The sequence below is a fragment of the Quercus suber genome, unplaced genomic scaffold, assembly GCF_002906115.3.
Source record: "Quercus suber isolate HL8 unplaced genomic scaffold, Cork oak 2.0 scaffold_728, whole genome shotgun sequence".
NCBI classification, from domain to species: Eukaryota; Viridiplantae; Streptophyta; class Magnoliopsida; order Fagales; family Fagaceae; genus Quercus; species Quercus suber.
The window spans coordinates 10,531-27,194 of record NW_027070168.1 but is presented as its reverse complement, the minus strand read 5'-3'; the positions used below and the strand labels follow the sequence as shown (position 1 = coordinate 27,194).

The following is a 16,664-nucleotide window of genomic DNA, read 5'->3' as shown; positions in this document are numbered from 1 at the left end:
ATAACTTGGTAGCCTATCCTGTGTCCCTGACCCTCATATTTTTATTTACCATGTTGGAGGGGCTTTAGTAAGGTGAACCTTTCTGTTCCCATTAACATTATTCTTGATTTTGCCTTATTTATTGCAGCTTGGATCATCCAGATCAACCAGAGTAGCAAGTCCTAGTGCGGCAGCTGACAGATTGAAGAGTGGTTCTAAATTTGATGGGTACAAACAAGAGAAGAATGCTGGCCTTTCTGATGATGACAGGCTTTCTGAAATTGAGAAGCTTTTGAAAGGGAAAAAATTTTCTAGGTAGATCTTATTTGTAGTCTTGTCTGATTATTTGGATCACTATATATATATTCCCTCCTGATCCCAGATTAATGTTTTGTTAGGTTTTTAATTTTTTTAATTGATTTTTTAAGTCTCCTTTCTATGATAAGGAGAATTTCAGTTTCATTGGCTGTGAATGTTGAAAGTTTAAGCATTTTTGGACCAATGAGTTAGTAAAGTATTTACTATTAATGTAGCACTCTCTGAATTCTACTCATTACTATGCAGGGACGAACTTAATCATTTGATGGAGATATTACATTCTAGGGCTGTTGATCATAAGCCAGACATGATTTCGGGAGGAGACCCTGCTGGGCTTGTAGTAGCACAGGAAACTCCAAGAATTTCAAGTGAAGAAAAAGATTCAAAGAAAGCTTTAAAGGTAAGTTCAACCCCTCCCCCCCAGTCAGCTGTATGTAGAGCAAGTTATCACTGTCAACTTGGCTTTTGAATAAGTGACATATGCCTGTAGAATAAACTTTCTTAGGCTTACTAACATATGCAAAATTTTCCATTTTTCTCTAGTTGTGGATAGATTATATATTTCTTTCTTCCCAAAAAAAAAAAAAAAAAAAAAAAAAAAAAAACTGCTCTCATGATGTACGGTTTTTAAATTTAGTTTCAAATATGGAAAAATATAAGGCCAAAATATAAAATTTTAAATAATAGAATACACAACAATTTATCAATTACTTTTAGGAATCTGGTATTAATTTTTTTTTAAAGAGAAGAAATAAAATACTTCCAGCATGTTAAAAAAAAAGGGGGCTTTGATGCATTCAATTCTACAAAATGTGTCATTGTTAGAATATCTTGAAATTACTTGAAGAAAAACTTTTCTAATGCTTCATCATAGCTATTAACAGTAATGCATGCATAGGTATACATTGATGGTATGGATAAGGGTTGTTTGATATGCATCCCTTAAACCATCAAAACATGAGGAGGTGGACACACAATTTTAATAGTTGCATGTCATTGAAAATGTATATTTGCTATATATTTGTTCTTTTTTACATGATGTATTTTATATTTTTTACTTTCCATAAAAATATGGTTTTCAAGTCAAGTATGTCATTTCATACATCTGTATTTGGGAGGAACTGGTTGCACATGAATATGGATAAGGTGAATAAAGACATAACAGAACTAATAGTGCTTGTAAAGGTGGTTATTCTTGTTGTACTATACATTAATGGTAAATAAAAGATTAGTAGATCAATTCATCTAATGTCTCTTAGGAGTAGATGGCAGATTAGGGCCTGTGAGGAGATATTAAAGGATCAATTGTCTTGAAGTAAAGTTGGAAAATAAATGAGGAAGAAAAGGCTTGTGAGAGGGAAAAAATTAAGAATCAGTTGTCTTATGGGAGTTGCCAGAGAGAAGTAAAAGAAATTGTCTAACAACAAGTACTCTCTCTCTCTCTCTCTCTCTCTCTTGTTTGTGCTCACACCTACACAAAAAATAGTCTTATGTTGCAGTTTTTGAGTTTAGCAGTCTATATGTGGGAAGTAGGGGTTGATTATTAGGACCCCACCTCATTTGATGTTTCAAGCTAGTTAGTTAGCTAAATTGTTAAGTTAGAAATGGGAGAAATTTGAAGCCTTGTTCTCAGTCAGAAAAGACTGTGAGTCAGTCAGAAATAGGGCTGAAGGAGCCATTCCATGACTTAACATTGGTGGAACACTACCTCCAATTCCCTATACATTTGATAGAGCCAAGGCTTCTCCCTCACTGATCGGATACACTGAATTGCTTGTTACCACGTGTGTCTGTGCATAACCAAAGAAGGCAATAAATGGGCGTGTGCCCTGGTTTCCACTGCAAATATGGAAAAATAGAAAACTAAAGCCTTCTTGCATCTCAGAAATATCATCTGGGTTGGTGTAAAATAGTGGGTTTACCGAAACATATTTCACTGGAGATAGAAAGTCTAGAAAAAACTTGAGTTTTGGGACCCTCAAAGTGGTTGGGGTGAAGGCAAAACCAGTTTATCTTTAGCGGCTGGAACTTGCTGTATATCTCCTTGAGTAACAACTGAAATTGACCTGGTGTCTGTATTCACTTGGGCTCAATAGTTGATGCATAGATGGGCTTGCATCGTGCTTATTCTGAAACAGAGCTCCTTGCAGAATTATTGGACTCAGATTTTTCTTTTTTGGTTGTGGTAATGCTCATTCTGAATTGCCTTTAATGTCCCTTTATGACTTTTCTGATTGGCGCCTTGGCTAGATAGCCGGGTTGGTTTATCAGTCTGAGCCATAAAGTAAATCCAAGTGAAGCAATAGGGTGGATCTAAATGGGTTTTAAATTTAATGTCTGACATGACCATGTTGATTCCTTGGAAATTATTTGGAGATTGAAGGTATTCCCATTTCTATTATTTTTCAAATGTTATGCTATAAAAAAATGATTGAGGTTGAGTCTGTAACAACTATAAGATGGGGTAATATATAAATTTTAGATGAACACTTGATTAGATTGATATTCCTTATAGTATAGTGCTTGCTTAGGTTGGTAATTGAGATGGACTGTGGCTTAGAGAGGTTATGACTTTCATATTTATCTCATATCTCTGTTGGGCCTCTAGCTCAAATGGCTCCTCATCCCCTTGTAAGTGTAATGTGGAGGTGAGACTGTGGGTTCAAGAACCACTGGGTGCATGTGTTACCTACCAATAAAAAAAAGGGTATGTTGAGAGTGGATTACAAGACGATGTGAAGTTGATGCAGGAGGAGTTATATTTCCAGAGCAATTTAAAGCGCTTATCTTTTCCCCTCAAGTGAGGTTTTTTCCTTAGGAGAAATTTGTCTCTCCTTGTTCCCCCTTTCTTCTTTCTCTTGCTCTTAAAAGAATCCTTGTCTTATGTCCAACATCACCTATGATAAGAACAGCAAGAACACCACAAAAATTTGAAGTCTTGCTGTAATGTAAATTTGAAGTCCTTAAAATTTTTTCTTTGAAGTAACTTATCCCAAAATATAAATAAATAAATAATTTTAATTAATTTATTTAAATTCGAACTCTTTGTGCTGTTTGAATTTGCTATCTTAATGTCTTGGTCTGCTTTAGATGCTGAAGATGAAAACAGTGGGCTTTATAAAAATTTCCATGTTAGAAATATAGAATGAATATATAAAATTTGAAACCTTTAGAATATAATGGAAGTCTCTAAATGCTATTAATTGTCCTTAGCGCCTTTAAGATAATATTAGGTTTCTATCTGAAGAAAAGTTCAGAATTTTCTTTTTAACTTTGTGCACATATTTTATTTACCATATTATGTTTTAGTGCCTTGGAATTTAATATATGTTGTTCATTATCATATTCTCAGAAGTTGAGAGGTAATATAACAAATGTATGAAATTTTCCAGTTGCGAGATCAAGTTGGTGCTTCGCCAGTTGAAATTGCAAGAGCATACATGGGGAACAGAGCATCAGAAATAGGCCTTGGTTCTAAAAATATAACATCAGAAGATGAAAGAGCATTACTACATGGTGATGAATCTGCTGCAAAACCATTTATACAATCACCTTCACCTAAGCCATCTGCATGTTGGCCTGGTTCCATGGCACAAGATCAACATGGTTACTTGACCCCACAAAGTCAAAGAAGCAAATTTGGACTTCATAACTTTCCCCGAACTCCTTATTCTAGAACTATTTTTTCAAAGTCCAAGACCAGGGTATGTATAATTGAATTACTTAATTATGCCATGATTCATTAGATGCTCTTTCCTGCATTTGGGATGACTGTTTATGCTACTGGTATGTCATCAGATCACCCCATTACGAGGTGATAGCAATCGGGGCATGAACATTTCATCAACTCCCTTTCAGCAATCACAAACTCATTTATTTGGACAGGTAAATTTTCATATTAGCTGTCCTAATTGCATGCCTTGATGTTGTAATCCTCCTGTGAGAATAGTTCTCTATTTTATTTATTTATAGATTTACTGTTATTGTTATTATTATTATTTTGGATACCCATTTGGTCTCGAATTTATTACCTCACCATTCACTTCCTTTTATGGGAGGAGGAAGTGCCATTTGAGCTAGATTTTATAGCTGCATGGTTCTTTAAAGATTTTTATAAATTTAATTTGGATTTTGTAGATATTTTTGTTGATTTTCTCTGTTAGAGTGATGAATCTGTTGATTCATTTTTGTGTATGAAATAGTGACCATATGAAATCCTAAAATTAATTCAGCACTTAAACTTCTTGTAATTGTCTTCTAACAACCTGGTTTGTTCACTGGTCATGTGCTCTATCAGTATACTTTGTTCTAAACATAGATGTGCTTTAGAACAGATTGTGCATACGTTTTTTCTTGGGGTTCCTTTGTTGGGTAGGCATCAAGTCTTTGCAGTATCGTCATACTTATTGTTGCTAAATAGTGGTGCACGTCTTGGGTGAGTTGGCAACCAGATCAACTCAATGAGGTAAGCTGGAAGTGTCCTGTCAAATATGTTCCCGATTATGCCTGGACTTGTGAATTTGTGGGACCTAAACAGGTCCAATTTGCCAGAAATATCTCAGTAATGATCTGAATCAGGTCCATATGTAGTCCTGCAAGTTGAGCACTCTTCTTGAGCTGACTTATCCCTTTTAGAAGGCCTATCCATCTTGCTGCCCACCAAGGCCATTCTACTCCAGAGTTTCTTAGTTGTTTCAGGCCCATTTTGGGACTTAACTTAATCCAACTGTTGAAATTCAGGGACAACATCCCCTGTGCACGGCCTTTTTTAGATGTATCATACTTAGTTCTTTGACTATGCTAGTAGGAGATTAGCAAAAGATAAGGCAGGTCACATCTTTTCTCTCGTCTTTAAAAGTTTCAAATAAGGGTATATTTTCTCCAGTCACATCTTTTCACTTGAGGCCACTCCCTGAGATGGAAACTTCTTTAGCCTTGGATAAGGCTGAACCGTTCTATTATTACACTGTTTACTCATCTTAAGATTTTCATTCTTTGTTACAAAAATAAAAGGGTATTATTCCCTATGAAGGAATTATGGATTGTCTGTTATTGCACTTAGCACTGTATGTGCAAGAGATACATGCAGGTTAGCTGAATTTTGGCTGTTTTACCATTGGCATATGGGACTTTTCTCTGTTCTTGACCTTTTTTCAGCTCCTGAATTCATAATTGCTTGAAAAATTTATGCTGTGTTTCTTTTAGTGTCTTATAAATGTCTATGTTGCACTAATAAACATGTGGATTTGAATGATTGAAAATTAATCATCTCTCCCCCATTGTAACTATTGAATTATAAAAAATTACCCGTTAGGGTGCAGACTAGTGGTTGGAGGCTTGGGATGAGCTGTAGACCTAGACATTCTGGGTTCAATCCCCATTAGGAGTTCCCTTGGATTACCTTATACATGGTTTTGGCTGGTGGGGTTGTGCATCTGTGATATACTCTTTAGGGGTGGGTCTAAAAGGCCTTGCCTTGGTGAGGTTCCGCGTCATTTAAAAAATAAAAATAAATAAAAGAATGATTGAAAATTTGTGTGCTGCAATTGAAGGTTTTATAAACTTGTGAAACACTATGAATGTATATGTCAAGCTTACGATACATTTCCATTTTATTTAGATTAAGCCTATGTATCCTTTACTTTATATACATCTGAGAACTAAAATATGCTAACTTGGCAAAATTGAATTGTTGTCAACATATATGTATGTTGAACTGATCGTTTTACTTACTCCTTGAATGCATAGGTGAAAAGGAGTGATGCTCTGGATAATGATTATGGATCGGTGGGACCCATTCGTAGGACAAGGCATAAACCTCTTGCAAAATATTCTTCAGGAGGGTCTGCATATTTACGTGCTTCTCTAGATGGTCCTTCACAGGTGAAAAATTCTGATGCTTCTGAAGGCATCTTGTCTGCTGTCAAGAAAAATATGGAAATTGGAGGAACAAGTAGCACTTCAAAACCTCAGTCATTATACAGTAAGCCACACAGTTCTGAGAAGGCTGTTGCTGCAGTACATCCACATACTACTGAGATGGCTAGGAAGATTTTGGAGCATATTGATAGAAATCCACCCACTCCTAAGGATAAGACTTCAGAGTTAAAGCTAGTCGCTACATGGAAGAAACCTGAATCTTCTGTTGTCCTCAATGCCATGTCAAATGAACGTAATACCTTACCAAATTTAGGATATTTTGGTTCTTATAAAAATAAAGATCAAATTGACCAGAATAATTATGCTCAAAGGAGTGAAGATAAAAGGAACTCTCATTTTAAGGTTCCACCTCAGGACAGTACGTCTGAAGCTGCCAAGGCTGTAAATAAAGGTGGTTCAGCTTCTTCAGTGACTAGACCAGTTTTGCCTTCTATATCTATTGGCAAGCCTGTGTCAAGATGGCCATTTACTTCCGATGCTGGTTCAGGGTTTACATTCCCGGTTTCTTCCTCTGGAGTGGAGCCACCAACACCAACCATTGTGCCATCACTCTCAGGCAGTGGTCTGCAGCAGAAAGAGGGACCTGCCATTCCTTCATATAGTTTTGGTTCACAAAGGTCTAATCCTGCCCTTGTATTTTCCTTTCCTTCTACAAGCAGTGCTACCATTCATGAAGATGCTCTGGATATTAAGTTCAGCTTTGGATCTGATGAGAAGACGCGGTTATCTTTCAGTTCATTCGAAAAAGATGCTGTCTGCTATTAACTAAAATGATCATGTTATAGGATTTTTATTTTCCCTTCATATTCATTTCCTTTTTTTTTTTTTTTTTTTTTTTTGGTGGTTTCCCAGTAGCTTGTACTCTCTCTAGCCATTGTTTCCTTCAGTGGGAAAGGAGTAAAAAGAGCAGTTGAAGTGGAAAATAGCGCATTTAATCTTTCAATACCCTGGCCCTTGGTTCCCATTAGACCACAATTACAGGTAGAATTTAACAGGTTTGGGCAGCCCTTTTTCATTATACTGAGGTTGTAGAGGATTTGTTTCATGAGTCATTACCTGGAATAGGGGAATGATCCGTACTGGTTAACTAATCGGAATGGAAGATTTTGGTACGAAATTATAAACAATGGTCATTAGTCCCAAATGGAGTTGCAATCGTTGACATTGACCTTGGATTTTTACTTGGACGCTCTAGGTTGTTCCTGAAGTCTATGATAGCCGAGAGGTATCTATAGCTTTTAATTTTATGCTTTGTTTTGATTGCATCGAAAGTAAATGAAAGCAGAAGCAAAATTGAATAGACTCTCCTACTCTTCGTTTTTCTCTCTCTCTCGTGGAGCCCATTTAGGCCCAAAGCATCAGACAATCTGAAACAAAGCCATCTGATAAAATCCATCCCGAAGTCACAAGTTTTGCCAGACCAATAATTATAAAGTATGTTTTCATAATTGAAACCCTTTGGATAATGGCCTATGGGGGCCAAAACAGGGATGGAAAGGGATCAAGAGAAAAGAAGAGAATATTGGGCCCACCTATATATTCTTCCAAAATTTTGAATTATGTCCTTAAAGTACGAGCTATTCTAATCACTTTACTAATACATGGCCAACCCAAACGACAGTATTTTCTTTTTGATGATTCACGATTTCATTAAACAAACAGACCACAAACATCCTTCCTTAACTCCCTCAAAATCAAAGGAGCAAAGCTTATTACAATAGACACAAGACCTATTAATAGAAGCAAGCGCATAAGCAACTCTATTTGCATCTCTCCTAACCCAACTAAATGCATAGAATTTAAAACCACGGTTAAGCTCTACAACATTGTCCAACAAAGTAGAAATAAACCATTCAACATTGGGAAAATTTTAATTCAAAGCATTGAAACAACTTTTGGCATCGCCCTCTACAATGATTATATGCAAATCCTCAGCTTATGCTAATTGTAAGGTCCAGAGAATAGTAGCTACTTCTGTTTGCATTGGATCACAAAGTAGACGCACCTTAGCCCATGTGTATCGGACCTTAGCTTCTTCATCTCGAGCCATTACAACCAATGTTGAGAATTTATCATTGACATTAACATCAACATCTATCTTCATTACTTTTGTTGGAGGTTTCATTGCATTTCTTGTCAAGAAACCTAGTCTTGATTATGTGCAAGGTCTAAAGTTGGCATAACTTCTCTTACCCTCTTATTGATATTGTTGATGATGATAGGAATATTCACATTTTCCTTCTAGTGAGCAACAAAGTTCATGAGGTTCTAAATGACCTCAAGAGTTATAGCCATAAGCAAGGTGCACTGTTCATAATCCTCCTTTGTCAATTGATTATGCCCCATTACCTAAATTGGAGGATCCAAAACAAATCTTACTATGCCTTCATGGTTGAATATTGTTATTCTATTAGGTCTTATTGCCAAACTTCTTCCAAACTAGATTACTCTTTGTTGTGGAAAATAGCAGAACAACTGAGCACAAGTTTCATTTGTTTTAAGCTATCACATAAGTAGCACCCTTTATCAACAGGTCTGATCCTTTGTTTTAAGCTATCCATTCTCGGCAATAGGTTGGAACCTTTCATTTGTTTTAAGGTAGAGATTGTGTAGCTGTATTAATTGATTCACTCTATAGGCAAATTAATTGAGAAATTTCCTTTCAAATCATTTAACCATATGAAATAAGTAATAACTCTATCAATTTGTTCAGTCCGTATGATAAGGTCTATGAAACAAATTTTAGAAGGGTCTATCAAAAAAAAAATAATATATATATATATATATGAAGGATAATAAATAAATATTAGATATATAAATACTTATAGCTAAGTTCTAGTTTGGAAAAACATTATATTTATATAATATGAGTCCTCTTTTCATATGAGAGTGGACCCCACACTTGTGGGGTCTACACTCATATAAGAGGAGGATTCATGTTACGGAAATATAATATACTTACTCATGTTTTTGTAGTCCAATTCACATTAGGCCTCGCTTGGATTGGAGAAGGAGGCAACACATGACACTATTTATTATACAAATGGAAAAAAAGAAAAAAGAAAAAAAAGAAAGAAAAAGAAAATAGAAATAAAGTCATTTTGGAAGAGAACAAGATGCCATAGGAATCACATGTAAGCTTCCATTCTCGTAAGTCGTAAGGAAGAACTAATCCCTTTCACCAAACAAAAGCCACCCATGATCCAACCCAAGTAACGGTCCCCATCCCAAAGTTCATAAAGGCATCATCAAATTGCTTATCATGGACCCACTTAGGCTTATCTTGCATTGGAGTAATAGGAAGTCTACTTTCACCTTGTACATTCTTACCACTTCCGAGAGAGAGAGAGAGAGAGAGAGAGAGAGTCCAAAGTCCAAAGTCCAAAGTCCAAGGTGAGCGAGTGCGGAAGGGAAGGGGGGTCTGATTCTGAATGTGGTGGGGTGGGGAAGTCAGAGGTGAAATGACATAGAAATGTAATGAATGCTTTCACAGACATGAATTTGACGTTTCAGATTCTAATTGTCAGAATGTGGTTCCTATTTCTAAAATCTATTGCACCGCACCTATCTATAAAGCCTATAAGCCTATAGCTACCAGCTGCCTCACCACTACAAGCCGTATTCGCCTCCCACTACTCTCTTTCCGCCTACTCTATTGTCGTAAAGTTGTGAATTTTGCTGATGAGTAAGAAGTTCTGCTCTTTTTAAGTTTTCTTTATAAGGTGAAAAATAACATGTATATAATATTTTTATAATAATTTTAGATAGTAAGTTGCTACGTGTTATTATTGTTAGAACAAAAAAGTAATTTTATTATTAGGTTTAAATTTAAACCAATAACAACAAACTACTTATGATTTGTTGTAAAAATATTATGGACGTAGCACATCTCTTTAAGATTCTGTTATGTGAATTTTTTCTCATTAGATAGAAGTATATCTTTTAGTTAAGTAGCCACACGATTAAGAAAGAAACCTAATGAACAGCACCTAAAGTACTGTACGTAAATTTTGTCATTTGTTGATATATTAGTATTTTTTATTGGTTCTCAAAAAATGAAAAATGAATTTTTTTTTATTTATAAATAATAAATAGAAGATTAAATTAAATTATATATATATATATATATATAGGGTGCTGTTAACGGGTGTCGTATAGCACCCGTTAATGTGATAAAATTTAAAATAAACTATTAACGTTTTTTTAGGGATGTGGAAAAAAATGAATATGTATTAAATGAGTGTCAGTTTATATGGAAAAGTCAAATTATTTTGTAATAAACTACAGCTAAAAAGTAAAATTTTGTCAATTTCTTATGCATTGAAATTTGTGATAGATCATAAATGAACCACAACTGATTCATTAACAGGTGTTGGCCGACACCTGTTAACAAAGTCCATATATATATATATATATATAATGTGTACTCCTTCCTCTCACATGAATGGTAGGTCTTACTAATTAAATTCAGGGTATGACCCACCATTCATGTGAGATGAGGGATTTATGATACGTTGGGAGTACCTAATAATTTTCCCTAGTAATGCCCACTTCAGATCTCGAAGGACATTGAATGATTAATTTTAGGACTTTCTTCTAACTTCCTACGTAAATATTATTTAATGTATTGTCATTTAAATAAAATATATAAAATTTCCAATTTATTATCTTTAATTTAAATTCTAGTGAAATAGATGTATTGACTTTTTTTAATAAAATACAAAGTAAGTTGGAAAATTTATTTGTTAATTTATAAAAGTGGACAACTCAAAATGGAATAGAAAACTTATAACAAATGAGGACGAATGTGTGTGTGTGATAAATATGAATGGTCTACCTTTCCCAAGATGAGAGTACCAAAGAAAGGGCTTTTGTGAGATATTTTAAACGATTTTAGTATGATAAATATGAATGGTCTACCTTTTCCAAGATGAGAGTACCAATGGGAGGGCTTTTGTGAGACAATGAACCTGAGTGGACTTGTAGGTAGATAGCTGAAGTGGAGTGGAAGATTTGAGAGGGGGAATATAGGAAAATTTGTTTTTTTATTTTCTTTTTCTTTTTCTTTTTGAAGATTTGAGAAAGGTAGGGTAAGATAAGGAGGAGTAAAGTACACTAAAAACTTGTGATTTTTCATTTAAAATGGATCTATTTTATGATTTGAATTAAATATTGTAAATTTAAAAATGAATTTAGTGCTACATTGTTTAACTTTTTTAATGACATGACACTCTATATATCGTTGCATTCATAAAATAATATTTAAATCCTGAAGCAACTCTCTTCATCTTAAATGAAATACAGAGGATCTTGTCCTAATTGGCGTGGATAGATATATAGAGTAGTTTAAGACTTTCAAGCATTTATCAAGGGAAGATTATAAAAGCCAACAGCACCAAGTTTTTTCTTTTTGTTAGTCAAAATAATGCCACGTTGGGTTGACCATTGTTAACCTTAACATGTTATTTGCTGAGGTATTGTTAATTTGGTATCTAGTATTTAATTTTTATTATTACTTCTAAATAATTATTTTTATATATATATATATATATGATTTTTTATTATATCTAATAGAGATGTAGAGTATAAAAGTTTATGTCAAATTTATCCATTTTTCTTTAATTATTTTAATGATTATGTAACATATATCATCATTACCATCGATTTTTTTGATCATATTTTCAACGAAAAGTCAAATCATATAATCCTCAATCTGATTTTACAATTAGATTAGATTCATGAAGTCACTTCATCGATCCGATGTAAGATTCTAATTTTAACAACCTTGCGTATAGTTATAAGTAAGCATACATATTTAAGACAAAATACCATAACTTAAGTTACTTAACGCTTTTATGGAATGTTTGGTAAATAACCACAAAAAATGATTACCTTTGAATAATATATCGTGCTTAAATTTTTTTGTCTGCAAATGTAGCATACAAATCCGGTTCTTGATTTTTCAAGTTTGTGTTTAAAACTAGTATATAAATGTTTCCTTAAAATTACTATAATTTAATTAAAAATGGTTTAGACAAGAAATATATATATATATATATATATATATATATATATATATATATATATATATATATATATATATATATATATATATATATATATTAAATTGGCTGATTTGAATTTGAATTAGTTATGGTGTTTGCTAAAGGATCTTGTTTACCTCCAAATAAGTTTTGAGGAAAATTCCTCTAACCTAAACCCACGATGTGATAATTTAAATTGATTTTCACGTGTATTTATAGTCACATGACCTATTTAATGAGTAATTTAACTTATTTAAATAATTTAATGAGTCAATTAATTTAATAAATATTGATGGTTACGTAATAAATTAGATTTTTTTTTCAAACTAGTTTGAAGGAAAAATTTTTCTTTAACTTAAAATCCCTTGATTGGCTTTATCTTGAAACTTATCCATTTAACCGTTTTCTCTTAGTTATTTTAAGAAACCTGCCTATATTATTATTATTATTATTATTAATTTTTTAAAATTTTTTACAAGTGCAGATGCCAACAGCTTGGATGCCCATTAAGGTGAAGCACGCTGTGTATAAAATGCATCCAAGATGAACTTAAAATTCTAAAGTTATTTCTTTACGCTATTGTTGATAATTAATCCATAATACCAGTTTTAAACCAAGTTAATTAATTAGTCCAAATTATGTTAAATGCTTGGTTGGTACGTAAAAACATGCACAATCTATATATAAAAAGCTAAAAGAAAATTTCTTTCCAAAAAAGAAAAAGCTAAAAGAAAATTCAATTAGATTTCAATTAGAGCTTAATTTTGCGCCACATGTTCCATCTAACTTAAGTTTTTAATTTTTTATACCAAGTGAGTTAATTCGGTATAAAAATTAGATTTCAATTAGAGTTTAATTTTATGCCACGTGTCTCATCTATTTTTTTTTTTTTTGGTGTCAAATGAGTTAAATTAGTGTAGAAAATGAGAGTTCAATATAAATAAACCATAAAAAAAAATCTAATCATATATCCAACTCTATATAGTCCAATATAAATAAACCATAAAAAACCTAATTATATATCTAATTCTATATATAAAATTAAAGGAAGAGAGAGTTTGAATGATTTTATATTTATGAGTTTTTTTTTCTTTGTATAACTAAAAACAATTCAAATTTATAAGTCATTTATGTAATATACCATGATTATGTACCATTCATTATTAACTAGGTAATATATATATATATATATTGTTTTTTTAAACCAAAGTTTAGAGAAAATTTAATTAGAATCAAATTTGGAGCTTACGTTTTGTTAGCTTTTCATACAAATTAAATTGTTTATATTTTTGCTGTTATTTTTTCTTTGAACTAATGAGCATATTTTTTTATACTGTTTCTATTCAAATATTTTGTATGTGAAGATATTGAATGTAAAAAAATTGTAATTGAGTTAAATGATCCCATGCATCTATCCCCATTCAATTTAAGAGATACTATTTGACCAATTTATAATTTTATTTTGTGTTGTATTTAATAGAATTTCACAGATAATAATTGTGAATTGATAATGTAATGAGAAATTTGGTATAACCAATATTATGAAAATTTCAAAGAAAAGCTATTTTAATACCTTCAAATGTCCTTGTTGAACTATATTATATATGTTTAATAATTTAAATCAACATCAATAACGTCATTACAATTCATCATTTACCTGTGTAAACACAAGTTACATACTAGTGTTATATAAGTAAAAAGACAAGGGAATACGCAATATGGTTATGTAGGGAAAACCAATAGTACAACAACTGTTTAACAGTAAAAATCATTGCGAAGACTTAACCACCAACCCCAAAAGAAAAACATATTCACTATGTAGAATTGTAGTTTTTACAAATAGAATAACTTATTCTAATTTGCTATCTCTTTGTAGTAATTACTAATGTGATCTCACTCAATTTCAAATCCACAAACTCTTTTGTAAGGAAACTCTGTTGCATGTGAACACCTGCTCACGATTTTAAGTACAAACTTGAAAATTCACTCCAACAACTTATTGTTAATTAGATGCAGCAACTTCACCTTGATCACCAAATCTTCAAAAATATGAACTTTGATTTCTTGTTGATATTTCAAGAGAGCTTGGAAATCTCCTATTCTTGTGTACAACACATAGATCTCCAAAAGTCTTGAAAAACGTGTCTTAAGGTTTCTTTTATACCTTGGTATGAATCTCGAGAGGTTGAGATTCTATCTTGATGGATTGAGACAAGTGACTCTCGATCAATTGAGGATGAATAAGATTTCAGAAACTTTGTTCTTATTGAGCTTGAATCTTGGTCATGTCTTGAACTTGAATTAAACTTCAAACACACTTAAAAGTCACTGAAACTCTTAACAAATTGATTACATTTACAGTTTGCCAACGTTGTCATAGGGACTCAACAATAATCACTAGATTTCAATTTAAAAAAAAAAAAAAAGGTTAGTTTTCATTTATTGTACTTCATGTTATTCATGAATGGCTCTTTTATCTTCATAATAGAAAACTGGTGGAGATCATTTCCTACTTCACTTTTCGACATAATTATAAAGAGTGAAATCTAAAATTTGGCCTCTTTTTTACCATTTTTTATAAGGATAATTTTGCATCTGAAGTGCATTGAAAATAGACAGTAATAGAAAACTTGGACCATCTACATCTTAGTCAAGAGTTGATAAAATCAAAGTTTGAAGCAATTGAAACAATATCTGCAAAAGTGATTTTCTACCTTTAGTGCTTTTGTGGCGGATTCTCTGAATGTTGAGATGGGATGCCGGAAGGCCAAATTGGTGGTCCATTAACTCCTTTTCACAGAGGCATGTTAATTATTAGTTAGCCTATACTTGGACAGAAAATGTCTTTTCTTAGATATTTACTTTTGTAAGAAAAAGGAACATTAAAATTTTATTTTTTTCTCTTTCCTTCCCAATCCACGTCATTCAATCATCCAAGTGAAAATGCAAGTTTCTCATATTAAATCTTGATTAGGATCAAGTTGTAGATGATATCATGATATGAAGGTGCCCATATAGCCTCGGTGGTAAATTCTGATTGGCGTGATACTGATACTACAGGTCTTTTTTTTTTTTTTAATTGCATGTAATTTTTAGCCTGTAACTTACGCATCAAACATTTGATTTAAACGTATTTTCACTTATTTATCATAATATTATCATTTCAACTACACTTGTTTGATAAATATATTTGTTTTTTAACAGCTCAACACTTAGTATTATAGAACATAGCTGGTTCATATATATATATATATATATATATTTTAACTTAATAGGTATTCTACAAGTACACAATAAACCTAACGTGTTTCTTTATTTCATCTACTTTACTCTTATTCTATAATTCACATCCTATTAAATAATGCATGCAAAAACTCTCGACATTTAGTATCTTTTTACCGTCAATTATGGGAGAACCTTTTTATTTATTTTTTTATTTGGAAAAAGTTTAGTTACAAAATTGGTTATAGCATAAACCTAAAATTTTACTCAATAAAATTAACATTATTACATATTTTGAAAATCTAACGGTTATATTACATGTTTTTTACACTTTTAATACACATGTCAATTTTGTATCAATCAGATATTATTTATTATATGATCTATAAGCTTATATTTTGTGCATAATTTTAAACTATATAAACTTGCAATTTAAACAATTTATTGATGACATAGCTATTGATATTTAATTTTCTAGAAATTTTGCAAGCATGGAATATAAAAAGAAGGTGTAATCCAATGATGAATTTATCAAAATTCACCTCCAATAAAAAGATATTGAGTAAGGTTATAGTCTTAGGTTACAACCAATTTTGTAGTTAACTTTTGTCTTTTTTATTTTTATTTTTATTTTACTGGGGTCGGATTGACATTATTCCTTCATACAATTTAAGGAGTTTGGTGGAAAAGAGGAGAAAGAAAATCGATGGAAGGGTCCGGCTATTAGTGAGACAGAAGGACAAGCATATTATTCGTTATGCAATAATTTTGAAATTCCACTCATGTTACTCTAGTGCCTCAAAGCCTTTTGTTGTTAAAGAAACATCAACCATGCGAAAGTTGGAAAGCTTTAAATATGTTGTACTTGCAAGTCAACTTTTAGAATATGAGAAAGATTAAAGACAATATAGCACTTGCAGGGCAGGACTACTGTATATCTATATATGGTAATAATATGATGGTCATACAATTGAGGTCATAAACACTATCCCTTTTCACATGTTCATCGGTAGGATATTTCCAAGAAAAATAGAGTTTTCCTTCGGGTAAACTACTACTCTGAAATAAGAAACATTTACACGATGCAACCCTAACTTCAAAATTCTTCAATTTACACTGTAATACGAGATTTGAGAAGTTACGTTTAGACCTCGTTGTTTG

The 16,664-nt window shown here is 32.3% G+C and overlaps 1 protein-coding gene across 1 annotated transcript in view; it reads left to right on the top strand.

Moving 5' to 3' along the window:
* Nucleotides 1-7,180, top strand: part of LOC112005626 (nuclear pore complex protein NUP1) — a 10,511-nt gene extending 3,331 nt beyond the window's left edge. The window contains exons 5-9 of the mRNA XM_065766644.1: nt 96-294; nt 544-697; nt 3,690-4,001; nt 4,096-4,182; nt 6,046-7,180. Of these exons, the coding sequence (XP_065622716.1) occupies nt 96-294; nt 544-697; nt 3,690-4,001; nt 4,096-4,182; nt 6,046-7,002 (1,709 nt within the window). The 3' untranslated portion in view covers nt 7,003-7,180. The remainder of the gene's footprint in view (nt 1-95; nt 295-543; nt 698-3,689; nt 4,002-4,095; nt 4,183-6,045) is intronic.
* Nucleotides 7,181-16,664: the final 9,484 nt, after the last annotated feature.